The sequence below is a fragment of the Balaenoptera musculus genome, chromosome 6 (assembly GCF_009873245.2).
Source record: "Balaenoptera musculus isolate JJ_BM4_2016_0621 chromosome 6, mBalMus1.pri.v3, whole genome shotgun sequence".
NCBI classification, from domain to species: Eukaryota; Metazoa; Chordata; class Mammalia; order Artiodactyla; family Balaenopteridae; genus Balaenoptera; species Balaenoptera musculus.
In genome coordinates, this window is record NC_045790.1 from 115,406,686 (window position 1) to 115,432,545 (window position 25,860).

The 25,860-nt window shown below is 62.1% G+C and overlaps 1 protein-coding gene across 1 annotated transcript; it reads right to left on the bottom strand.

Annotated features, from left to right (window-relative positions):
- Window positions 1–206: 206 nt before the first annotated feature.
- On the bottom strand, window positions 207–13,181 carry AGPAT2 (1-acylglycerol-3-phosphate O-acyltransferase 2). Its single transcript, XM_036856595.1, has 6 exons — window positions 12,902–13,181; window positions 4,435–4,568; window positions 3,855–4,030; window positions 3,500–3,595; window positions 1,723–1,795; window positions 207–922 (listed from the first exon to the last, which is right to left on the bottom strand). Exons 1-6 carry the CDS (start codon window positions 13,081–13,083, stop codon window positions 747–749), a joined length of 837 nt encoding a protein of 278 aa, XP_036712490.1. The 5' UTR covers window positions 13,084–13,181; the 3' UTR covers window positions 207–746.
- Between the last annotated feature and the right edge of the window lie 12,679 nt (window positions 13,182–25,860).

Genomic DNA, 25,860 nt, shown 5'->3' on the forward strand with positions numbered 1-25,860 from the left:
GCAAATCTTCAGCCTCCTTCCCAAGTGCCTGCCTGATCCCTGGGCATGCCTGCCACCCCCAGTGGAAGAAAGTATTATAGGATGACCGTGGGCCCAGGCCCTGGCAGGGGGCATCACCAAGGGCGGAGGATGGCGCTCCCACACTCCTCCCGGGGGGGACGAGGCGAGGGCAGCCCTGCCCGCCCTGAGTGACCACAACTCACCAGGTACTTCCCAGAGTTCGTTTATAAAAAACAATGACGAGCGCAGTACCAATTCAGCAGACTTGCTCCCCAAGGCCGGTGGGAGCCACAGACCCTGCTTTCTGGGTCCCCTGAGGCCCAGGTGGCATGAGACCAGGCGTCCTGGCCCCCCAGAGCCCCGCCTCTCCCTGAGAGCCTGATGCAGGCCGTGGCTGGGACCCCGGATCCAGCCTCTGCGCCCCCCAAGCCCAGGCAGGAGGGTGGGGGCCGGGCAGATTGGCCCCGCCCCATCAACCCATCGGGGCCCAGGCCCACTCCCACACCGGACCCCGGAGGCACAAGGGTGGGTGAGGCCCTGCCCTCAGAGCTTGGGGGGGCTCCAGGTGACTCTCCTTTGCAGGGACATCAGGGGCCTGGACCCGAGGCCAGTGACAGGAAGGGGTCCCTTGCTTCCAGGGCCTGAGGAAAGCTGGGGGAGTCGCGGGAGGGGACACAGTGATATTTGGTGGGCAGAGGTCCCTCTGTCCATCGTCTAGCCAGGTCCTGCCCCGCCCCAGGCCTCGGCTACTGGGATGCCTGGGCATCGGGCCCTGCGGGGGCCCCATTCTCCTGGGGGAGCTGGGATACGTGGAAGAAGGTGGTCCTCATGGCCTGCTGGCAGGTGTTCAAGAGCTCGGGGACGTCGGCGATAGTGAGGCCAGCGGTGGGGATGGCGTCCAGCACCTCCACCTTGACGGTTCCTGGTGGGGTGGGGGGGCGTCAGCAGCCTGAGGGGCTCTCCGGGGGGGGCCCCTCCTCTCCTCGGCTGCCCGCCAGCCTCCCCCGCAGAGCCTCCCAAGGGGCTGGGCCGGGCTCTTCCCCGGACACCCTGGTCCCGGGTGGTTGGCTTTTAATTGAGAATAACCGACACAGTCGTACACACGAGTCCCAAGTATGTTCTCAGTGGGTGTGGGCAAGTGTGTGCTCCCCCGTGAGGACCACCCAGGGTCCAGACGTTTCCTCCCCCAGAAGGTACCCACCCTCTCTTCCACTCCCACCCTCCACAGTGGTTCAGGCGGCCTCGGGGTCTCAGATGTGGGCGGAGGCAGCTTCTATCTTGGACCCCACTTCCCACCTGGGCACCAGGTGCCCTTGTGCAGGGTCTGGAGGGAAGGGCGGAGGGAGGTCCCAAGCTCCATGGCCGGGGGGCACGGGGGTGCCCGGGAGGCTGCTGCCCCTGAGAGTTAGGCCTGGATGCGCTGGCTCAGAAGCCCACCCTGGCACAGGAAGGGGCCACCTCAAGGCCCCTGAGCCGTGTGCACAGCCCGGGCCTGTGTGTGTGAACTTGGGCACCCAGCCCACCTTCTGGGCACCTCGGCCTCCCCACAGCCCAAGGCTGAGACTCTAGACCCTTCCCTCCCTCCCTTCTTCCTTCCCCAAGCGGTCTCTGAGTAGCAGGGGTCTGTAGTGACCACCCAGAAACGGGAACTGTTCTCTTAGGGGCGCGGGTGTCGCAGTGACTGAGAACAGGCGGGCCGGCGGGTGCACAGGTTGGGGGTACCTGGGGTGAAGAGCTTCGTCTTGTAGTTGTAGAAGGAGGAGAAGCTGGAGTAAACCACGGGGATGATGGGCACCTGGGGACGGCAGACGTGGCAGCCTGAGGATGGACCGGAGCCCTCCCCCAGCCCAGCCTGATCCCCAAGGATGAGCTCTGGGGAGAGGCCTGCCTGGCCGCCAGCCTGCCCCCACCTTGGGGCTGTTCCCAGGAGGCCCTGTGGCCACATCCTGCCCCAGGGTGCTTCCACACACTGACCCCTGGGCCTCCACGCCCTGGGTGGCCCAGAGTCCATAAACTCATCCTGCACATCACCATTCAAGCATTCCCTTCTCCAGGAAGACTTCCTGGGTTGGCATGTATCCATCTGATGCACATCTGCATTCCCCACGGGGTCCTAAGATTCCCCAGGGCCCTGTCCCGTTTAGCCAGAGCAGGTAACCGAGGTCTTTCTGCCCAGCCCTCCCTTCCCAACCCCTCCCCATCCCAGGGAAGACGGGGGCAGCTCCAGCCAGGGGAGGGGGCAGGGTATTCCTGGAAGACACCAGCATCAAGTCCAATGGTGACCCCAATGGTGATGCCAATGTCGGAAATGGCACCTGGGGGTAATCATCAACCCGGGGCGGGGGAGAGGGGTGACAGCAAACGACGTCCGGTCTCCTGGCTGACACTCGCTGCCCCCGGCCCCCCAAAGCTCCTTCGGTATCTCATCTCTCCTCTTCCACGACCCCTTCTCCACCGGCGAAGGGAAGTGACCTCAGTCCCAGGCCTGTGGCGGGGGTGTCCTCCTCCTCTTGCTTGGGCAGGGCTGGGGTCAGAGCCCAGGCTCACGCCCCCATCCCCACACGCCCACCGCCAGCTCGGGGCCCCTCCACCCCACGCTCCAGCTCCCACACCCGCCTGGCGCTGGCTGGGAGCTTCTGGAAGGAGGGCTCTCCCGTCCTTGCTCAGGGCCACCAGGGGGTGCTAGAGGCCACCTGTCACAGGTGAAGGACAGGAGAAAAGCAAACCCCTGCCCAGCTGCCCCCCTGACTCCGATCAGGCAGGATGAAAGCCCCCTCTCCCCTGACCCCAGATGATAGCTGCCTTCCCCTACACAAGTCCCCCAGCACAGGACCTGGGTGAGACAGGGCACCCCTCACCTACCAGGAGACCCCACCCCATGGATGGATGTGCCCCAGCCTCTCCTGCCATCACCCCAGACCCCAGGACACCTCTAGGACAAACTGCATCCCTAGAAGTCAAGGACCAGAAAAACATCTAGCCCCGTGAAGGGCTCCCAGCTCACCTATCCTGGCCCATCGCCAGCTCCGGCCCGACCCTGCCTCATGCCGCAGGCCCCGCTCCCCCTGAGCCACTGCCCACTCCCCCGCCCAGCTGGGGGTGCTGGGGGCCTGAGCCTGGCACAGCCTTCCCGAGACAGCTCAGCCAGCAGGCCTCCTGCCTCCGCCTTGATGCCAACCCCAGCCTCCCTCCGCAGGTCCCTCGCCTGGCCAGCTAGAAAGCGGGGTGCTGGGGCTCCAGGCACAGGTACGGTGGTGGCGAGCATCACTGTAGCTGGCGCTGGGCCTGATCAGGTGCCAGCCTTAGCGCTCAGCGCGGGTAAAGCAGCCCTGCCCTCCTTAGCGGGTCAGGGCCAGGTGCTGGGGGCGGGGAGGCCCCGCTGCCTGCCCAGCGGGAGGCGGTCCGTGAGTGCCAGTGGCCTCGGCCTGGCCAGGAGGTCACCTTCAGCCTTAAGCCAACCTGGACACGCTTCGCACCCCTGGCTGCGGCCCTGACGTACCTGGGCCTGGATGGCCAGGTAGAAGGCACCTTTCTTGAAAGGCAGCAGACCCCCATTGTCATTCCGCGTGCCCTCGGGGTAGATCCACACTTTGAGCTGTTGGAGAGACAGGAGGCAGGTGGGGGGGCTGCCCCTGGGGGGCCACCCAGCCCCAAGGAGCCCCACTGCTCAGCGGAGAACACCACCGCTACCACCACTGACAGCCGAGGCACCGCGCCTGGCTTTTCTGTCTGCGGTTTACAGACACGCACCGATGATGCGTTTTCTTCTGCCAAAGGGAGTCACACGCGCGGGCTGTCCTGACAGCACAGAAGCGTTCACACCGCCAAGCAGGCCCCGAGCCCCAGGCGCTCACCTTCTCCCTGACCATGCGCTCGCCCACATCAGAGATCACGGTCATGGCCATCCTGGAGCGCTGCCGGTTGATGAAGAGAACGCCGCCCAGGTACATGATAAGGCCCACGGGCCCCAGGAAGAGCAGCTCGCGCTTGGCAATCTGCACGCAGCGATCAGGGAGGACCTCCATGAGGCCTGAGCCCAGGTCGGGGGCCGGGGGAGACAGAGACAGAGCCCAGCCTCAGAGCCTCCCCGAGGAGGAGCGAGCTGGCCCTCGGCCTCGGCCGCCAAGAGGCCTGGGCCAAGTCACGCCTTCCCGCTGGCTACCGGGGCATCACCTGGCCTCTGAGCCTCAGTTTCCCCTGCAGAGGGAAGGTGCTGAAGCAGGGCTCCCGTGCCCGGCGCCTTGTCTCCTGTTACCAGCCGGAGGCCTGTGTCTGCAGGGGGGCACAGGTCCCCGGTCCGCATCTGCCCCCTCACCTGCCAGCTCTTCCGGGCCCAGCCCCCACCAACTGAAGCAGCATACCCCACCTCCCCCTCCCCACCCAGGCAACTGGGAAGGGCCGGCCCTCCCGCCAAACCCTCCGCAGCCGGCCTACCCATCATGTCCAGGATGCTCTGGTGGTTGGAAATGATGACACAGGGGCGGTCCTCCTCCAGCTTCTGGCGGCCCTTTACCTCAAAGCGAAGGCCGTACAAGTACTTGAAGGACCGGATGAACCAACTGATGATGCTGAGGGGGGAGACGGGCCGTGAGCAGAGGCCAGCGCCCACCTTGTAACTCAGGCTCCGCCCGCAGACCTGGCCAGGGTCATCCTGGTGCAGGGCCAGAGACAGACACAGCACGGGGACCCGCCGCCCGCCCTGGCAGGCTGGCCGCTGACCCTGAGCTCGCCTTCCCCTCGGAGAACCTTCAGGTCCTGTCCCTCGACCCCTCAACGGGATGGCGAGTGCCTCCCTGCCCCCCTGCTACCCCAGCCGGGGAGGGTAAGGTCACACAGGAGCAAGGCCTCGGCGGCCCGGAAGCCCGGCAGGGGGGAGGGCGCCTCCTTCCACGTCTGCGTTCCCAGGCCTGCACCTGCCACCCAGCCCTCACCCCACACCCCTGCTCGTCACCACAAGCGGGGGGGCCCAGCTGGATGGGGCTGAAGGCCGAGAGCCCCCGGGGCCGGGCTGGCTCCGTTCTCAGACGTGTCAGCGACCGAAGGACCCGACACGGAGAGGCCCCTGCAGAGGAGGCTGGGCCCCCACCCACGGGAAGTGACCGTCCCCTCAAGGCAGAGCCACACCGGGAAGAAAGTGTGGGTACCAAGCGGAGACCTTGTAAAGGAGCTGAAGGTTGCTTCCAGTCTCCACCGCTGGGGAGACCGGCCCGGCCAGGCATCACTCCTCCCCTGCGTCCTACAGAGCAGCGCCCCAGCCCCTTTCACAGACACCCCCACGGTCACATGAGGATGGCAGTGGAGCCAGGATGTGTGTGCGCCCCACTCCCAGCAGGAGGCCGCCCTGGGCACTCGTGACCTTGAGGGGCCTGGCCCAGCAGCACTCGACAGGCAGGCACGACCAGGCATGTCCCTGGGAACGGTGTCTGCAGGTGGCTGGCCGGCAGGGAGAAGGGTGGCCCTGGCCCCCTGCTCTGTGGGAACACTGCACACACTTGGCAAGGGACAGGTGCCCGTGACGGGTCAGCCTGCTCGGGGTGACGGAGCCCGAGGCTTGAGGTCACTCCTCTGCAACTCAGGCAGGTCCCCTGGGTCCTTCCCATCCGTGGGTGGCAGGGGGCTGAGGGTGGGCCCCAGTGGCCCAAGGGTTCCTGACCCAGAACTGTTCCGCTTCTCCCAGAAGATTTGTGTGCAGGTGCACACACACACACCCACACCAGGGTCATTTGATCTCCCCACAGTCCTGACCGGAAGGGAGGGATTTCCCACTTTATCCAGAAGGGCCTGGGCTCAGAGCTGGCCCTCAATAGAGCAGAGACTCAGAGCTGGGCCCTTGACCCAAAGCCACACTCAGGTCTTTAAAACTGTGGTAAAATACACACGACATAAAATTTACCATCTTAACTCGTTTTAAGTTCAGTGGCATTAAGTGTACTCACATTGTTGTGCAACCGTCCCCCCCATCTGGAACTCTTTCATCTTCCCAGACTGCCACTCTGTCCCCATTAAACACTCGCTTCCCCCGCCCCCCTCCCCAGCCCCGGGCCCCACTGTCCACTTTCTGTCTCTATGGATCTGTCTCCTCTAGGCCCTCACATGAGTGGACCCTGTCGGATTTTCTTCTTCGTGTCTGAAAGGCAGACTCGTATCCAGCTCACAAAGCCTAACTCCCCACGTTATCTCGTGGTGCAGATGGGGAAACTGAGGCTCCAGGAAGCAGCTGACCCTGGGCTGCTCTCACAATCAGACCGGCCTGCCTTCCCCGGATCTGGAAGCCAGGCCTTCTTCCTTAGCTTTGTAAGCCTCAGCCAGCTCGAGCCAGACCTTCCCGTTTGTCCCCATCCGGCTCAGGGGTTGCCAGGCTGGACACTCTCGGGAGAGCTGACTGGCGGTCTCAGCTGGGGAGCCTCGGGCATCTCAGCTGCAAAACACAGCTTCTCGGGTCATCTTGAGGGTTGAAGGGCACAGGGAGAGGGCCTGTGTGTCCAATAACACGGGGAAAACGCAATCTCACTGGCAAAGAAATGCAGGCTGAAACAAGAAACCCCGTCTTCATCCTTCAGATCGGCAGATGAAAGCCTGATAACAGGAGGTGTTGGCCTGGTGTTAGGAAATGGCCCAAGGGCTGCTGGCAGAAGTCGGAGGCCACAGAGGTTTCTGGAGGGCAGGTTAGCAGCACTTGGCAAAAGCCCTTAACAAGCCTATTCCCTTTGAGCTGCAATCCTCTTCCAGCCATGGATCCTAAAGCAGTTGTGAGGCAGGCATAGGCACGGTCTGAATTAGGAAAATCTGAAAACACCTCAACGTCCCCCGTGGGGAGAGGTAAAATAAACGGGGCTGCGGCAGAGGAAAATAGCAAAGATCTGTATTTATTTGCTGCCAGGGCTGTTCCCTTGACTTCTAATAAATACATATCGTTTCCATTTCCCTCTCAGGCCACATCTGGAAAGGACAGTGTTTCTCTCTGGTAGTGGCATCTGCTGGCTCCATTTTTCTTCTTTTTTAAAAATTGGGGTGAAATACACATAAAATTTATCATTTTAAACCATTTTGTCAGTGTCCGGTTCAGTGGCACAGGTACATTCACATTGCTACGCAGCCATCCCCAACCATCTGTCTCCAGAACTTTTCTATATTTTCTTTTTGTATCTAATTTAAGGGATCAGTTGTATATGGGTAGGTTTTTGATTTTGTTTTGTTTGAACTATGAAAGATGCTGTGTATAAGACTCAGCTGAGCAGGGGCTCTCTGCAGCTGCTCTGCTGCTTGTTTCCCGCCTCGCCCACTCCGGCTGGGAGCCCAGGCCAAGGCAGAGCCCCCGCACCAAAGGCTCCAGGACGGACAGACAGGCCCAGGGCTGCCCCACAAGGAGGCGCCCATGGCAACTCTCCACACATTTACAAATAATTGCTCTCAGACTAACTAAAAGATACAGCTGCCGGGTGAGTACAGGAAGCTGGGAAAGAAAGGCGCATCTCGGGAGTGGAAAGAGGCAACGGATGTTCCTCAAGGGGAGGGGACCGGTCACTCCCAGCAGGCGGCGTGCACGTGGGTGCCCACTTTTCCTTCTCCTAATGTCCCATATTTTCAAGGTTTTCTGTAAAAGTGGTGGGAAAGTATCTATTATCATTTTAATAGTGCTTCCTTGAAGAAGGAAGCAGACCGAGCTTTGCAGAGGCCCCTCCAGTGCCCAGGCAGGGAGAGCCGGTCTGTCCTGGCCTGGAGCGCAGCACGCTTCCAACCACGGGGACAGACACCCCACAGCCACGCCCGGCATCTCCTGAACGCTGCATGCCACGCCTGCGCCTAGAACAGACGTGAACTGTCCTGTTTTGGTCAGACAATAACCTCACAAGGTCGTACACTCATTACACCCAGGTGAGGAAGTCAAGGCTCAGCAGAGCTAAGTGACTTGCCCAAAGTCACACAGCAGGGAGGCCAGGATGGGCCGGAGCCCACCTCGAAACCTGACTTTTGAAAAATGTGTGAAAAATGTCAAGCAGAGGGCCTGCTGGAGGTGGAGTGACGGCTCCAGGATTGCCAGGTGGAGTCTCGAGCTCCTTTTGAGGCCTCCCCCTCCTCCCCTGGGGGGCTCTATGTCCCCCACCCCACCCCCAGCAGGGCTGCAAGTGGCTCTGTCATCCTCTCCCAGCAGGAAGCTCAAAGCAGCCACCCTCCCCAGGCTGCCCTGCCTGCCCAGCCCAGGCCTCATCCTGAGCGCCGACACCCCCTGTGCCCCAACACCCACCTGACCCCAGCGCCCCACCCCTCGGCCGCAGGAGGCCCGGAGCTGCTCCCTCCTCTCCCCTACGGGGAGCAGGGCAGGAGTCACGGGTGCACGCCAGGGATGTGCCCGTCCCACACCCTCCAGCCCTGAACCCCACGTCCTGCCTCCCCTGGGGGTGGAGCTAAGGTTTCCTGAAGCCCAGGTGGCCCAGGGCTGGGTTGAGTGCATGGCACAAGGTTTCAGAAGCACTGCTGACAGCTGCCAGGTAGGTGATTGGTGCCAGCTTTCCATAGCAAGGCAGGTGGCCCCCAGGACAGGTTCCTTCCAAGTGCCCTTAAGCAGAGGGGATCTCCTGGCCCTTCCTGGGTCTTTCTCAGAAGCCCTCCACTTAACCCTGACCGGGGCCACCAGCCTAGAAGTGAGCGTCATAAGCGCTGCAGATTTTGGGGGGCCTGAGGCCGACCTCCTGTGCTCGCCCGAGGACACCTGGGCCCGGCCCAAGCTCAGGGTCAGACAGATCCTGACTCCCTCTCACCAGCTGTGACCTTGGGCAATGGACTTGACCTCCCTAAACTTCCGTTTCCACTCGTGAAATGGGAAGGGTGTGGAGGGACTGAGCGAGATGAGGCTGGAACACCTGAGGGAGCCCTCCGCAAACAGCAGCTGTGTCGGCGACGACACGGAACAGAAGAATCCAAAGTAAATGAAAGCAAGAGGATCCCCCCCACCCCCGGCCGGCAGCTGCTCCAGGCAGCTGGGAAGCAGTTCAAGGTCAGGTCTGAGCTACCTGCTGACCTCTGCCCTCAGCCCCTGGACTCGGCGTAGGTGGCTCTGGGGAGACCCGGCAGCTGTTTCGGCCCGAGAGGCGCCAGACCTCAGCCAGACCCCACGGGCTTTGCCCTGGAAAGGGAGGGGCTTGATGGGGTTTGTTCAGGGCGGCCTTGCCAGGAGGGCAGCACACACAGCCATTGATCTGCTCAGGGGACGGGAGGTCCTGGGAGGGCCACCTGGCAGAGCAGCAGTGTTTTCCAAGTGTCATGTGAGCTGGAGCACAGAGGGGGCCTGGAGCTGGGGGCTCCAGCCTGTTCAGGCGCCCAGAGGTGTTAAGAGGGGCCTGGAGGGAGGCGGGGCCGTGAGCAGAGTGTCCAGGGCTCTCGGGAGCTCTGCTTCCTGGGCCCGCAGCAGTACACCCAGAGGGGAGGCTCTGCCCCTCACTATCCCACCGCAAGCAAAGCCAGGGCAGACCTTCCTGCGAGACCAGGGCCCCAGGCCGGCCCCCAGGTGCTGCGGCTCCCCGACAGCGCTGTGTCTGCCTCCACGCATACCCCAGGGCCACGCAGTGGCTGGCAGTGCTGGGTTCAAACCCTGACCGGCATCGACAAGCCACCCGCCCCTGGCTGCAGTGATGCCCGTCTTCGATGTTTCGAGCGGGGTGGGGGGGGGGGCGGCGGCTCCATCTGCCCTGCCCCCACCCCACCCCGCAGCCTAGCTATGCCCCCCAGGTCCCGGCCACTAGGATGGACGCAGAAGTGGGCAGTTCAGTCCCCAGAGGTCCTGCCGTAACAGTGGCATGCTGGACCCCGAGAATGGGGGGCCACAGGCCAGAGGAGCCGGCAGCTTTCTGTGGCCCCAGGCTGCCCGCCCTGGTCGCCTGTGATGCATGAAAAAGTAAACTCTCCGGGTTAAGTCGCTGTTGTTAGGTTTCCTGATCCTGCAGGGAACCCAATTCTAACACACACCGCTTCCCTGGGCCTCGCTCTCTTCTCTGTCGAATGGGTGTAATAAGGGCATGTGCCCCTGGGACGAGGAAACAGGACCTGCTACTCCAGCCTCACCCTGAACACGGGACCCTGCCACTCTGGGAGGGGTCCCTGGCCTCAGCCCACAGCCTGGTCAGAACAGAGCCTGCCTCTGCTTCTCAGTTCCCAGCACCGCCCTGCACACTCAGAGCTCGCAAGTAAATGGCAAAGGCCTCCTTGGGTGCTCACCCAGAGCCCCATCATGGGGAGGGGCAGCTGCTCACGGGGAACACGGGAAAGTGAGGGGGCAGGCGGAGTGGGGCTGCCCCTCCTGGAACTCAGGGATTCCCCCGAGCCTGGCCTCCAGCCCCAAAGCAGCCATGGCGCTGCCCCCAGCCCCTAATGCTGTGAGAGACAGGAAAAATGAAAAGCGTGCACTGTGGAGTCACTCTCAGTGGGTCTGCAGCCCGGGGCCCCCGTGTCCTAGCTCTGGGATCCCGCCAGCCATCTCCCCACTCCCCGCCTTGGAGGCCTGAGTTTCAAGCTGCTGCTCTGCAGACTCATCTGTAAAATGGAACACGTAATAATCCCTGTCCCCAAGCTTGAGGCATCCGCGGCGCACAGTGCATGCTCAGGAGATGGAAGCAGAGGCTGGTGTCGAGGATGGTGGGCAGAGTCCTTCCGGAAGTTAGGGTGGGACTGGAGCGGGGAGCCAGCCAGGCACCCACGGTGCTCAGTGGTCCCAGCCCAGGAGGGGCCTGAAGCCTGTCCACACAGCACCCTAACCTCCACTTCCGTCCTCCTGGGCCCTGTCCCTGGACCTGCTACCTAGAGGTACAGGGCACCTCCTCATCCTCTGCATTTCCCAGGCCCCCACAGATGCACGCCTTGGGGAACTCGTGTTCACAAGGCACCCTGTCCCTACCCCCTCTCTTGGCCATCACTGGGGAGCCTTGGGGGTCATCACTGTGACCCACCTCGTGGGACCTGGGGGTGCAGGGGAAGGAGGCTGTGGGCTCCCAGGCCCGCCCCTCTCTGGGGAGGACACAGCACCTCTGCTATGTCCTGGACTGGTCCCTCTGCAGAGCCTGAGTCAGGGGCTGCCCTGGGGAGGGAAGGGCAGCAGGAAGCTCCCTCCTGAGCACCATCAGGGCCTCCAGGGTCCTGAAGAGGATGCCCCAGTTGGCCAGAATCTTGGGGGAGGCTGGGGGCCAAGCCCGGCTCTGGGCTGAGGGGAGCGGGCCAGCAGACGCTGGAGGGCCGGGCTGGGCAGGGTGGGGCCGGAGCGCCAAGTGCTGGTCAGGCTGGCCTGCCAATCCAGCGACCGCGTCACAAAGGGCAGCTGGTGACTTCTGATCTGACGCCAGGAAGCATCTTTGAAGCCCAGGCCTGGAAGAGCAAGTTGGGCCTTTGAAAGACAAGGAAGCGCCTTTGAAAGACAAGAGGCCACCTGATAATTCGGAGCCAGGGAGGGGGAGGGTCACCTCCAGGAACGCCTGTCACCTGCTGAAAACCTGCTCCAGCCTTGCTTCCCACCCGAGCCCAGGACAGCACCCCCTCCAGGGAGCCCACCGGCCCTTGCTACCTGAAGCCACCCCCTCCCCCTGCCCCTCCAGGCCGGTCCCCAGCAGGTCCTGAATGGAGACTCTGGCTGTGAGCCCACTGCCTGCAGGGGATCCTCAATCTCAGGCCAGGCCCTCAGAGATATATTTCTGGAAACAGGCCCTCCCCACCCCAGAGAGTTGGCTGCTTGAGAAGACAGCTGGAAGGGCAACAAGTGGGCCGCCCCTGGGATCTGGGCTCCCTGGGACGCTGGCCTGGGCCATTTTGGGGGGGTACTAGAGACCCATGGTCCACCCACCAGGCTCCCCCGCTCCTACTCCACACTCCCACTCCTGGTGCCACAGGAGCCACAAACCCCTGAAAACAGGGCCCGGAGGACCCACTGAGTGTGGGCCAGTCCCGGCAGGATCAGCCCGCCCAGATGAACAAGGACAGGGACGGCAGAAAGCCAGGAACCCTCACCCACTGCCCTGTAAGCACGTGGGTGGCGAGGGCCTCGGGGACCACAGTGTGCCCACACCAGGCCACAGCCAAGGGCCATCATTGCAAAAGCCGGTGAGGAACGCCAGCAACAGCCCCTCCCAATCGGAAACTGGGAGAAAGGGCAAGGAGCCCCCTCTCAAGCCACCGTGCCCCCGCCCAGCCTCTGACCCAGAGAGGCCCCCCGACTCTTCTGCTCAGCCCAGCCTGACCCCTCACCCCAGCAACTCCTAGCTCCCCAGCTCTGGAGGGCGTCCCAGCCGCCACCCGTTCTTCCCGCCCAGAAGCCGGACCCCAAGGACTCCCGGCCCACCCTCCCCCGCGGAGCCACCACACCTTCCTAAGCGGAAGGAAAGGGAAGGGGAACCGGCCTGGTGCGCGAGCACCGGTGCGCTCATCGCCCGCGGCAGGTGGGCGCGAGGGGGTGGCGGAGAGAAGACGAGGAACGCCCCAGGCCCCGAGCGGAGGCGGGTCCGGGCGGGGCGGGGCGGGGCACGGCGGGCGGCCCACCCTCCCCGCGGGGAAGCAGGACCGAGCCTCTGCCCGCTTGGCCCGGCCGCGTTCCTCTCGGGGCTGCCCGCAGCCCGCACTCCCTGCGCGGCGCCGAGGGCGAGACCTGTTTAAACCCCTCCGTGCCTGCCCCTGGCCGGGGCCCCGGGGCAAGGGCGCGGGGACACTGTGACGCCGGCTCCGGGGACCCCGGCCCACCCTCGGCCGCCTCCCCAGCCGCGCTCTCCGACCCGCTCTCCCCTCGGCCGCTCCGAGAGCCCGGGAGAGGCGCGGGCAGGGCAGGAAGGAGGGAAAGGACACGGGAAAGTTAGGGAAGCGGAAGCGGGCGGCGGCGCGGCGCTGCCCCCGCCTCGGTGTCTCTCCCCACCCCGCCCGGCCCCCTTGCCTCATGTTCTCCACCGTCCGACCGCCGTGGCGCAGCAGGCAGACGACCACGGCCACCGCGGAGACCGTGAAGCAGAGCACGCAGTACAGGCCGATCTTGGCGTAGAACTTGGCGGAGCGGCTCAGCTGCAGCAGCAGCAGCGCCAGCAGCAGCGCCGCGGTCAGCCACGGCCAGAGCTCCATGGCCGCGCCCCGAGCCCCGACGGCGCGGGCCTCCGGCTCCCTGCCCGGGCTCCGGCCGCGTGCTGGCGGCGGCGGCCCCTCCTCCTCGCCCTGACCCGCCCGCGCCCCTTATTGCGAGGGCGGGGGGCGGGGGGGGAGCGAGGGGGCGGGGCGGCCGGGGTGGCGAGCGGAGCTCGAGTGAGGAAGAGGCTAGGTGCGCCCCGCCCGCGACGTCCACACCCGCCGCTCGGTCACCGGCCCGGCGCCGCCCCCGCCCCGCCCCGCCCGCGACACTGCCCGTGCCCTGCCGCCAGGTCTCTGGCCCTGTGCCCCTCCCCAGCCCCCGCATCCCCGCAGCGGGTAGCCTGGGCCGTGGCACCCCGCAGGTCCCCACCGCCGGGCCGCCTTCCCCCCACCCGCGGGCACCGCCCCCGAGCCCTAGACCGCGGCTCCAAAGGCGGCCGAGGACGCGGCTGCCCTTGCCAGCCCGGTTGCCACACAAAGGGCCCTTGAACCGCGCCCGGTGACCGACGGGTAGCCTGCCGCTTCGGGTCCGCTCCAGCAATTGAGGGGAGACCCAGCCTTGTGCGGCCCAGTGGGCGCAAGGACTGAGGGGAGGGGGCTCTGAGTAGGCATGAGGCGTGTTTCTGGGCGGGGCTGGGAGCAACGGCTTTGGGTGCCAGGGCCTGCGTGTTATCTCCAGCGCTCCCGGTGCCAGGCCAGGGCCGGTATCAGGCGACTGTTCACCACATCAGCGGATGGGCCTGCGCTGGCCTTGGGGAGGAGCAGGGACCCTGCCCGGTGCTCCAGGTCACCCCCTGTGGGCACAGCCAACAGGCCTCAGAGCAGATCGAGGCTGTAAAACCAGGTTTCCTTTCTGCACAAGTGCCCTCCACCTGTGGCCTGGGTCCCGGGTTTGCTGCAACTTACCAATGGCCGCACGTGTGGAGCCCCAGGGGCCTTAAGAATGCTGTTATTGGCCTCTTCCCTTTTTCAGATGCTGAGGTGATCTGTTACTGAAATACTTCACTGAAGCCTCCCCCCTCCCCAAACTGCTATTTTGGCTGACAAGTACAAAAGCTTCCATCATGGAGTGAATGGGGGTCTCAGGCCCAAAGGGAAGAGTGGTTTCCCTGCTGTGGGTGGAGTACCCCATTCACAGGTGTTCTTAGCTTTTCACAAAAGTGGAGCGTCATTTCCTCTGCATTACACCTGCGGGCGATTTACAGTAAAACCTGTGAGAGCATTCTCTAGTTCAGTCTTGCTCCAAATCCGTCTGGCCATCATTCTGCATCAGATAGAACAGCTTGTCTCTTTTTCCACTCTTGGAACAGGATACTGCTGTCCCCTCTAGAGGAGGCCTGAGAGCCCCCTGGGGAGGGGGTGCTCCTCCTCCCCCGGGGAGGGGGTGCTGTGCCAGGGCTGGCTGCAGGATTTGGGGCTCCCTGGACAGACCACAGCGAGACTCCAGAAAAGGCTCGTGGGTCAGGTGGGTGCACGACAGCCAGCAGTGCTGCAAGGAGCTGGGCATTGGGGCAGGAGGCCGGGTTCCAGGAGGGCTTCTCGGAGGGGGTGTAGAAATACATTGAGCTGGAGGCCCCAGAGGGTCCTTACAGAGGAACGGAATCCCACACTCACGACCACCACGGGCAGACAGAGTTGCTTTACCCAAGGGCTCCTTCTGGTCCTTTAGCTCCCAGCCCACCACCCTTGCCAAGGCAGCCCCACCCACCGCTCACATCCCTTCCCGGGCTTCACTCTTCCGAGCGCTTCCCAGGACTCAGTTACGCGTTCGTGGGTTTTCGTGTTCGTGGCCGTTCTCCCCCACCTCCCAGGGCTGCGCCACTGAGCCGTGCCTGCTCTGGCATCTGACACCCAAGAGAATAATGCCTGACACACAGTAGGTGCTCCACAAATACCCCCCAGAGCAAACACCTCCCCATTTTACAGAGGTGACGGGAGAAGCCGGCCCCCGTCCCCGTATCCCGCACCCACTGCCCCGGGAAGGCCGCTAGCGCCTGCTGCGCTGCCCTGTCTTCCTGCTCCCAGGGGCAGTGGTTCTGGACGCTGCTGTTTTGTCCTCAGACAGACAGACAGGCTGTTGCTCAATTTTGCCTCCTTTCCCAGTTCCTTCCTCCTCTGGGGAAGTGTTGAAAGAAAACGTCCACTTTTCCCCTGACAGGGAGGGGGAGGAGGAGGGGCCTCAGACTCCACTGGGTCTGAAACAAATATTCAATATTCTCCTGTAATGCCCCATTTGGAAGGCTAACAATAACTCTTTTTGTTTCTTGAAAGTGAATCACCAGAGAATCTTCTGGGTTGGTGGAGATACCGAGACATGAAATTTTCCTCTAAAATGAGTGATTCATGACGAAGCAAGGCCTGGCGTGGGCTCTCTCCGGGCTCCTCCCACGTGGAGAATGCTACTTTAACAGGCAGGGATGTACCGGCGTCCTGCCTGACTCTCTTGGGTGCCCCGAGTCCCCACAAGCACACAGGGAAGGTGCTGGGTGAGTTTGTTGCTAAGTCAGTCCCATCCCCTGCTGGACGACAGCTGAGAGCCCTCCTGGGCATTAGCTGGGACCTGCCCAGCCAGACAGCACCTGACATCAGGTGACACAATCGGGGCTGAACCGGCACCGCCTCCTGAGGCCACAGGAGCCCGCAGCCGCCGAGGGGAGGGGCCCTGAGGTCCTTGTGTTTATCTGGGGTTGGGTGGGGTATCTGGAAGGAAGGGCCAAGCCTCTGCATTTCTGGAGGCCCAGATAAAGCACCCCTCCTCGCCATGTGGCTTTAGGGGCAGGGGCGGGATGCCCAGCCTTTGAACTCCAGAGAAATGGCTAAGCTCCAATATCCCCGAGCCTCAGTTTCCCTGTGGCCTGTTTCCAGGAGGCCAGCGGGAAGCAAGGCCACTCCTGACTTTGCCTCTGGCATCAGGAGGTGGATTCCTCTCCCTTCAAACCTGCCCAGGTAAAAGGCCAGGACGCGAAAGCCAGGGAGGGGACAAAGTCTCAGCAGTCGCTGGAGATCAGGGACCATTTAGATGGAGAGCAGCCAGGTGCATAGCTGGTCGGGGGCGCAGGGGGGAGCCCTACTCCCTCTGGGGAGGCATCTCCAGGAGTCTCATCTCCTGGGGAGAAGCTCCTTGGGAGGAAGGAAGGTGGGGAGAGCAGAGCAGGGCCCTGCAGAGGGAGGCACCTGGACTGCCCCGGGGCACTCAGGTGAGCTTGCTGGGACCTGTGTTCTGGGACCTCTTGGTGGGTGTGCCACTAGGCACCAGTGCCATCCCACCGCCAGTAAATAAAGTAGCCTGTGAATCTTTCATGGACTTGTGCTTAAAAATAGATGAGGTGACGCCTCTGGGCCTGATTCCCAGGTCTCTGCAGGGGGCGGTGCTGGGGCCACAAACTCCCCAGGGAGTGGCGAGAGGACTGTACGGCCGGGCTCCAGGGGTGCTGGCCAGGGCACAGGGAGCCAGTGACACGGAGCCCGGGCTCTGGGGTCAACAGGAAATCGCCATCTGGCTGTAATGTCAGGAGCTCCTGGGTCACAAGACCGGGGGGAGGGGCTGGGAGGGCAGAGCAGCTTTTCCTCCCAGAGAGGGTGTCTGGGCTGGGAGACAGAGGGCCGTAGGAGCGCAGGGAGCGACGGGGGAGTGGGGCAGATGCCTCTGGACAGAGCAGGGGAGACAAAAGCCCCAAGAGGAGCCAGAGCTGAAGGCCCCGGGGTGAGGCCCTTTCCGCAGCAGCCCCTCCCATCGCTGGAGAGCTGGGCCCCCCCGTCCCAGGTGGCGGCCCCCTCGCACAGCCCCTCGTGGCCACGACACACGTGTCTGAGTGCCAGGCTTGGGTGGGAGGGGGAGCAGGGACAAGAGGGGCTGAAGGCAGAAAGCATCCAAGCAGAGGCCAAGCTGAGGCCCCGGAGCCGGCGCCCTAAGGGCCCCACCGGCCTCCCTGCCTCTGACATCAGCCGGTACCCCAGGTCTCCGATGGGTCCTCAGAGATGGCCTCACTCAGCCCTGCACTGGACAGACAGGGGCCCAGAAGGGCGAGAGGGCTCCCCCAGGGTCCCCGGCCAGCAAGATGGAGCAGGAGACAGGGTTTGGTGCCCAGGGTCGGACCCAGGTGTCCCTGTCCAGCCCCCTGGATAACCTCGGACCAGCCCTTCCTCTCTGGGCCTCAGTTTCCTCAGCTGTGTGTGGGGCCCGTGAGCTGAAGGGGGACAGGCTGGGTGGCGTGCCAGGCCTATCCTTGGGCAGCTGCCCTCAGCCGCCTCACCCCTGGCCCAGCTGGCATCAGACTCCGTCAGCTGCCCCGGCGCTCCGCAGGCCAGCCCGTGGTGCTGGACAGGCCTGGAGGCCAGACAGGTCGCCCGCTGCCTTACGCCACCCACTCCTGGCCTCGGCTGCTGCCCAAGGGGCTGCCTCTCGGGCCATGGGGCCTCGGAGGTGCCCTGCTCCCTTCTGTCCTGCCTCACCACCGCAGAGGGAGGAGGCCACAGATACTAGGGAAGCCCCCCGCCCCAGGGCGGGTGGGGGCGTCCTCTCCACCGTGAAGGGGGAGGAGGAGGAGGGAGGGGCCAGGGCTCTGCCCCGCTGACCAGGCCTCCTTCACCCTCCCCTGCACGTGCTGAGTCGAAACCCCAAATCGGCCTGCTTCCCTCACGCCCGCCACCCTGAGCCGACTGAGGTCAGGTGGGACGTCTGTCTGGTCCATCATGTGGTCGGGAAGGGCCTTTGGTGGCAGCTCTGCAAACCCACCCCGGAGACTCAGGCTCTCCAGTTCAGGGAGCGGCTCTTCACTCTTCCTCAGGCGGCCCCTTGACCAGAGGAGGCGGAAGGTGGGAGGCTGGGCGCTCCACTCTGCAGAGACCCGGGCCTGGGTTCCGCCCGCCATCGCTGGCCGGTGGCCTTCCCCTGTGTGGGCCATCGTCCCTCCTGGTCCAGTGGGAATAACGGACCGGGGGAGGCAAGGCCCTCCCCGTGGGTTCCTTCTGCCACGTTTCCTCTCTGTCCCCGAGCTGCGCTGGGTGACCCATGGCTGCCACCCAGGGCCTCCAGGGAGCCCCCATTCCCCCTGCAGCCAAGCCAGGCCTGGGCCGTGGGGTGCTGTGTGCATGGGAAGGAGCCGGTGTCCCTGGGTCCCGCTGGCCCTGGGGCTCCGTGGGCAGAGGTAGGCGGCTTCCTGCCCCACCTCGCCACCGCCCGTTGGCTCAGTCCGGCTGTCCGGCCCCTGAGACCTCTCCACGCAGCTCCCTGCTCCATGGCCGGGGCCTCAACAGTTCACTGGTCAATGAACGAATGAGCGCGAGAGTGAGTGAGTGAAGGACTCCTGCCTTACAAGTCCAGAGAGGAGCACGCCTGCTGCCTGCAGCCTGCCAGCTCCCGGGCGGTCAGGGGACACTCAAGGCCCTGAACTGCTGAGCTGGGCCCACCGCCCACAGAAAGGGACCGAGGGACTCGATCATCGGGGAAAAGCCACTGGCGGGAACGGCTGGCTTGCTTCTGCGCCAGGGATGGCCCTCCGGATAAGCAGACACAAGAAGGCACTGGTCATTGAAATGACCTGCACACAGGCCTCAGGTGCTGTTGCCGTTTCTGTCTGTCCTGCCCTCTCCGCCTTTCCCCGTGGAGACCCAGTCCCAGGAAGCGGGGTATCTGAGCTCTGGCTTCTGCCCCTCTGCGGCACTCACACACACCCACTCAAGCGAGCTGTGGAATGCTGGCCACGTGACACTGGGGCAGAGCAGCCCCAGGCGGATGGGAGAGTGAGTCAGAGCCCTTATCTCCGTTCATAAACCCAGTGAAACTCCAGGTGAATTCATGACCTAAATATGACCAAGGAAACTCCTGTGGGAGCACAGGGACCGTGGTGGGAGCAGAAGCCTGGCAGGTGGAGATGAGGGAGAGCCCCTGGGTGAAGAGGGAAACAGAGACACGGCCCAGGACCACCTGGCACAGTTACGCAGGTTGTGCACTGCACAAGTCTAGAGAGTTCCAACAACATGAACTACAGCAGCCGTCCCTTTCAGAGTGAGCAGACCCAGTTCTCTGGCCTTTGACCCTCACCACACCCTTCACCATTCAGAGGCCTAGATAAATGAGTCCCGGTCAAAGTCAATGGGTCCTGCTACCTCTGGGTAAGAGGTCAGAGGCAAGGTTCCAGAGCTCAGTCTAAGCCACCCCGCCCTGCCCTGCCCCGCCCAGCTCTGCCTGGATGTCAGCCAGCACCACTGCCAACATTCACCTGAGTCACCATGCAGGGCAGGTGCGGCCTCCTGGTGACCCATCCGGACATCAGTCACTGAGCTGATGAACTTGGAGCCGGGGCTGCAGCCCCAGCCTGGACTCCTTCCCTGCACTTGCCTGTGCTGTCCCCGGAATGGTCAGCAGACCTCGCAAATAAAATAATAAAAGACAGGGCACTCTGACTTCCCTGGTGGCACAGTGGTTAAGAATCTGCCTGCCAATGCAGGGGACACGGGTTCGAGCCCTGGTCCGAGAAGATCCCACATGCCGTGGAGCAACTAAGCCCGCACACCATAACTATTTTTTTGTTAAATAAATTTATTTATTTATTTATGTATTTATTTATTTTTGGCTGCTTTGGGTCTTCATTGCTGCGCACAGGTTTTCTCTGGTTGTGGTGAGCAGGGGCTACTCTTTGTTGCAGTGTGCAGGCTTCTCATTGCGGTGGCTTCTCTTGTTGCGGAGCACGGGCTGTAGGCACGCGGGCTTCAGTAGTTGCAGCATACAGGCTCAGTAGTTGTGGCTCACGGGCTGTAGAGTGCAGGCTCAGTAGTTGTGGTGCACGGGCTTAGTTGCTCCACGGCATGTGGGATCTTCCCGGACCGGGGCTCAAACCCGTGTCCCCTGCATTGGCAGGCGGATTCTTAACCACTGCGCCACCAGGGAAGTCCCACCATAACTATTGAAGCCCCCGTGCCTAGAGCCCATGCTCAGCAACAAGAGAAGCCACAGCAATGAGAAGCCTGCGCACCGCAATGAAGAGTAGCCCCCGCTCGCCACAGCTACAGAGAAAGCTCGTGTGAGGAACGAAGACCCAATGAAGCCAAAAAATAAATAAATAAAGTAAAATTACTTTAACAAAATAAATATCAGTAATAAAATATTTTTTAAAAATACAGGGCACTGGGCTTGCCTGTGGCTCAGTGTTCAGGAATCCGCCTGCCAGTGCAGGGGACACGGGTTCGATCCCTGGTCTGGGAAGATCCCACATGGCACGGAGCAGCTAGGCCCGTGCGCCACAACTATTGAAGGCCCCGTGCCTAGAACCCATGCTCCGCAACAAGAGAAGCCACTGCAATGAGAGGCCCGCGCGCCGCAACTAGAGAAAGCCCGTACACAGCAACAAAGACCCAACGCAGCCAAAAATAAATAATAAATAAATAAATTTTTAAAAAAATACAGGGCACTGGGTAAGATCTGAATGGCAGATAAACAAGGAATACTTTTTTAGAACAAGTATGTCCCATACTAAAAAATGTCATTCGTTGTTTATCTGAAATGGAAATGTCACCAGGTGTCCTGTATTTTATCCGGTGACCCCTTCCCCAGAGTAGCGCCCCATCCTGTACCCCAGCCCCAATTCTCATCCTCGGCTGCACCTGCCAAGCCGGCCCGGCCTCCACCGACGGCTAAGCAGCACTGCCTTCTAGTGGAAGCAGCCCTGGCTGCAGGGCGGAAGAACGGAGGGAGGAGCTCCGGATTCCCGGGCCCGCCCCCCCTTCCCGGGCCCCTCCGCTCCCCAGCGGGGCACAACCCCCTGAGAGTCAACCTGGCCCAGGGCTGGCTGCCCCGGCGCTGCACACAGTGGTTGGCCCTGGACGGCCGGCACTCTCGAGCTCTTGTTGGTGCCCACCCTATGGCCGAGATGGTGTCGGGGGTTGTGCAGGGTTTGGGGGGACTTCTCTCCTCCCACCCGCTGGAGCTCCGTTTGAGCTCCGTTCCCTTCCTCCGAACCCCGCCCACCTGTGCACCCGGCACAGGGTCGGAGCCCGGCGCAGGCCATCTTTCCCTGTCTCCTCGGTGCGCACAGAGCGGGAGTGGCAGCGCCGGCCCACGCGCCCCTGCAGGCTGGGGGCAGCAGAGCTTGCCACCCGCCACCAAGGCTGTGGGCTCCCAGCTCTGGCTCCGTGACTGTCCTCCCCCATCTCTCCCTCCCTCTCCTTCCCTCTCGCTCCCTAACCCTTCTCACCTTCGCCTCCCTGCTTTCCTCCCTAGCTGGGCACTGACAGGCCTCCGTCTCCGGTCCAGCGCCCCTGGTCCTCCCCGCTGGGGCCAGGGTGGGTCCTCGACCCTTGGCCTCCGTGGGCTCCTTCCTCTGTGAAAACATTGAAGATTTATTTTATGCCTGTGTTGTTATAAAAAGAACCCTAGGAGTTCTTCAGTATTTTTTCCTTCTGTTTCCTTTCTGATCTGAAAAGAGGTGAAAGCACTTCTGTGGGCCCCTAAAAGCCCATGGGCCCAGGGTCCTGAGCTATGGGCCTGGCAGACAATGGCCCTGCTCGGGCTCCGTGTAGGGGTCCTGGGGGGTCACAGCAGCCATGAGCAGATGTGTGCAGCCCCGGACGTCCTGCAGCCTCTCCGTGCCCTGGGCCGTCCTAGCCGGCAGGTGGCTTTTCCTAGTTACCCTTGGGGGTCCTGACCCATGGGAGACCCCGGGCCTGGTCACCAGCTCTGCTTCCAGGTGGACCCAGCAATGCGGCAGCCACGACCCCTACGCGGACGGGCGCCGTGAGGGGGCAGGGGCTCCCGGGCAGATCCGCTCACCTCTGCCTGGCCCTGGGCCCCCCCACACCTGCCTCAGCCCCCAAAATCCCTCTAAGGCCAGCATCGGGGAGGCCCCGCCTGCTCTGTTGGGGCTGATGGCCCTGCCATCTGAATAGAATCCCCACTGAAGGCAGTGGCCACTGTGGAGTGCTGGCTGGCTCGCCCCTGGCGCCACGGGCTCCCGGTGCACGGGCTGCGTGGGGTCAGTGGGGCACTGCCGCCCCAGACGGGAGGGATGTGTGCGGGGTCCACCCTGGCCAGGGCCTCCCCAGGGCATACGCGGAGTCCTCCCACCGCACTGTGCTGCCAGACGCAGCCAAGCCCAGCCGGTGTGGGGCCAGATCCTGGGCTCTGTCTGACCCCGAGTGTCCGTGAGAGCTCGGTCCCTGCCCCACGGCAGCCCAGGCAGCACTGAAGGTGGATCTGTTTTCACACCACCCTCTTAATGCCTGGGCAGAAGCTCAGGCCTGCCCAGGGAAAATGGCCTGGCTGGCGAGACAGAGCGTAAAGAGGCCTGGCAGGCGCTCAGCGCCTGGCCCAGTGAGACCACAGCATCACAGGAGCCCGTCTTGAAGGCCACAGGGGTCCTGCAGGGTGCTGCCCACATGCTGCCCTCTGAGGAGGACCTGCCTTCAGAAGACTGAGCCCCGCAGGGCAGCCTCGAGGGAGAGGCCTCGCCCCCCAGGGCATGGCTTGTGGGTTCTGATCTGCTGTGGTCGTCCCGCAGAGCTGCCTCTAGGTAAACTCGTCCCTTCCTGTGCCCACCGGGCCCTGTCCCACAGAGAAAAAGTTGGGCAAGCTTCCGCTCCGTGTTTCTCTTAGAGGAGCACTGCACAAAGCGAGGCCAAGATGCCCGCACCGGGAGTCCACCCCAGCCCCCTTTGCCCTTTGGAGACCGGATCGAGCTGGCGTCCCACGGCGGGGCTGGCTGACGCCTTCTCCAGACCCTCAACGTGCGTGAACAGTCCCTGTATGTTTGCACACGCACCTACACACGTGCACAGCTCCCCTTTCTTAGGGCCATGACATTTGTCCTTCTGCGACTGGAGTGGCACTGCGGGGTGTCTTCAAGTGTTGTAGACCTGAAAGAGCCCAGAGTGGAACACGAGCCGTTTTCATGATCTGTGTTGATAACAGTCCGAACTTTACCTCTTGCAGATCCTGACTGTCAGGTGGGTTGAAGCCCAAAAGCAGGTGGGGGTGGAGGAGAAAGGGAAGCAGGACGGGAGAGGGGAAGGAATTGGGAGAGAAAGTGGGGAAATGGCCCCTGCGGCTGACTCATTCCTTCTCACGGAAGGTCTTAGATGATCTTTGTAAAAGATACAGGTAAATGTGCATCCACTGATGAATGTACGTTTCTGTTCATGAATGGAATAATAGTCCATTGTACGTGGTCCATCCATACAATGGGATACTGTTCAGCCATGAGCAGGAACGAAGTTCTGACACATGCTACCACACAGATGAACATCAAAAGGTAATTTTAAGTGAAAGAAGCCAGACACAGAAAGGTATATATGGTACGATTCCACTTATATGGAATATCCAGAATAGAAAAATCTTTAGAGGCAGAATTCAGATTGGTGGGTGCCAGGGGCTGGAGGGAGGGAGGATGGGGAGTGATTGCTTATGAGGTCCGGGAATTTCCTTCTGGGGGGATGAAAATGTTCTGGGATTAGATAGAGATGCTGATTGCACAACATTGTGAATGTGCCAAATGCTGCTGAATTCTGCAATTTAAAATGGCTAATTTTATGTTATGTGAATTTCACCTCAGTAAAAAAGATACAGGTGGGCAAGAATAAACAAAAGTCACCTGTACCCTCAACATCTAACCAGTGTTATCACTGTAGCATCTAAGTGTGTGGCTTTCCAGATTTTAGGATTTTTTATTATACGCACCCATCAGTATACCCCTGCATACCTGTGTGTAGTTCCCACAAATGGGGTCACACTCCCCCGACTTTTCTTTGCTCTGCTTTTCTCAGCAGAATTAGAGTCCTCAGCTATATTCTTGGGGATCCACAAATTCCAAGTGAAGTTTTTAAATGTTGTTTTTTCATTTGGATGACACGTAAAAGAATTTGTCTAAACGTCATCATAAAAATAAGCTTCCTTTTGGCATCAGAAAGACTTGTTTCTCCCCCAGATCGTGGACTTTTGAAGGCATTGAAGCAGGCTGTCGCCTCCTTGTGGGTGTGGGGCAGGCCCCGGGCCCTGGAGAACGTGCATCTCTTGAGAAGCGCCCAGCGTTTGAGGGCCCAGGGCTGTAGCTCTGTTTTAAGGTTTGCACGATACTCTGTTGCCTGAACAGACCTCCATTTACGTAACCAGTCACCTCGACGGGGGCGTTTAGGGTGTTCTGAACTTTTCTCTTAGCAAGGCTGGTTGAGTGACCGGCGAAATCTGTGCCCCTTCCTTAATGATTAACTTAGGACGGGTTCCAGCAGGTGACATTTCTGGGTCAAAGGCTTTTAACCTGCTGCTTTCCACGGTAACACTGCATGGACCCCCCCACCCCGGGGTGGCTGAGGAAGAGACTCCGCCGTCCCCTGTCCCCGGGCCGCTGATGGGGGAGGGGGCAGGCCCTGGGCAGCGCTAGCTAACCGTGAGAACGCGGGGCCGCATTCCGGGGGGATTCAGCCTCCTACCTGCTTCCCTCGCTCCCTTCCGGGCAGCAGACTGTCCTTCCCGGTGATCCCACCCTCAGCACCCCCTCCCATTCTTCTTTCAGCCCCCGGAATGCGTCTGCTCCTTCCTGCCTCAGAGCCTTTTCCAATGCTGTTCCCTCTGCCGGGAGTTCCACCCATGCCACCTCCCCTCCACAGCAGGCCCCTTTGGGTGGGTCCCAGCCCAAACGACCCTCTCACAGAGGCCCTCCTGATCTGCCGGTCACTCAGGCCCCCTTAATGCTGGGCTTCCCCGTGGGACCCCCCTTCCATTCTCCCGGCAGTGTCAGGCTCTCCTCTGACCCTGAGGCCCCCGCAGCCAGGGCCGAGTCTGTCTCTGTCCGGCCCCGATCACTGGTGGATTCCTCATCCCAGCCCAGGGCTGGGCGTGCAGGCACCTGTGAACCTGCACGCGTGCACACACACACACGCGCACACACACACACACATAAACACACACACACATAAACACACACACACATACACACACACACACTCATACACACACACACACAAACACAGACTCATACACACACACAGCAGGGCCCGGCCCAGGGCTGGGCATGCAGGCACCTGTGAGCCTGCACGCGCACACGCACACACACACGCACACACACACGCACACTCATACACACGCACACTCATACACACGCACATACATAAACACACACACATACATAAACACACACACTCATACACACACACAAACACACACATAAACACACACTCATACACACACGTAAACACACACTCATACACACACACACACTCTCATACACACACACACACATAAACACACACACACAGACTCATACACACACACAGCAGGGCCCGGCCCAGGGCTGGCTGACAGACGCGTGGCCCTGGGAACGCTCGTCAGGAGGGTGCAGGCTCGGGCCACTGAGACTCGGGCCGAGTCCACGGTGCCCTCTGTCTCCCCGAGGCCGGCTGGACCTCGGCCTGGACCAAGACCTTGAAGGACAGTGACCTCTGCCTCCCTCCAGAAACAGCAAGGGGGTCAGGGTGGGGATGGAGGAGGTGGGGGGAGGGGGGATAGAGGGAGGGAGCGACAGAGAGGGGAGAGAGGACACAGGAGGGAGGGCGAGGGGACCACACAATCTAAGGGCGTCAGGGGGCCTCACACAGACAACAGGCCTGTAGCACTAGGCCAAGACAGCAGGGGTGTCGGGGGGGAGGGGAAGGCTGAGCCAGAATCAGCGGATGGGATCCAATCCTGGCCCCATCACCGCAGCGCCTGGCTTCTCGACCCAGCTTGGCCATCTGTAGAGCGTGCAGGAACAATCCTCCGTCTCAGGGCTCCTGTGAGAACCCTCTGGG

What these genes read in the sequence shown, in the direction of transcription:
- AGPAT2 (XM_036856595.1), bottom strand. Translation starts at nt 13,083, where the DNA reads ATGGAGCTCTGGCCGTGGCTGACCGCGGCGCTGCTGCTGGCGCTGCTG. An exon ending in AGCGCATGGTCAGGGAGAAG is followed by an intron (nt 3,596 to 3,854) that starts GTGAGCGCCTGG and finishes TCTCTCCAACAG; the next exon opens with CTCAAAGTGTGGATCTACCC. An exon ending in GACGAAGCTCTTCACCCCAG is followed by an intron (nt 923 to 1,722) that starts GTACCCCCAACC and finishes CCACCCCACCAG; the next exon opens with GAACCGTCAAGGTGGAGGTG.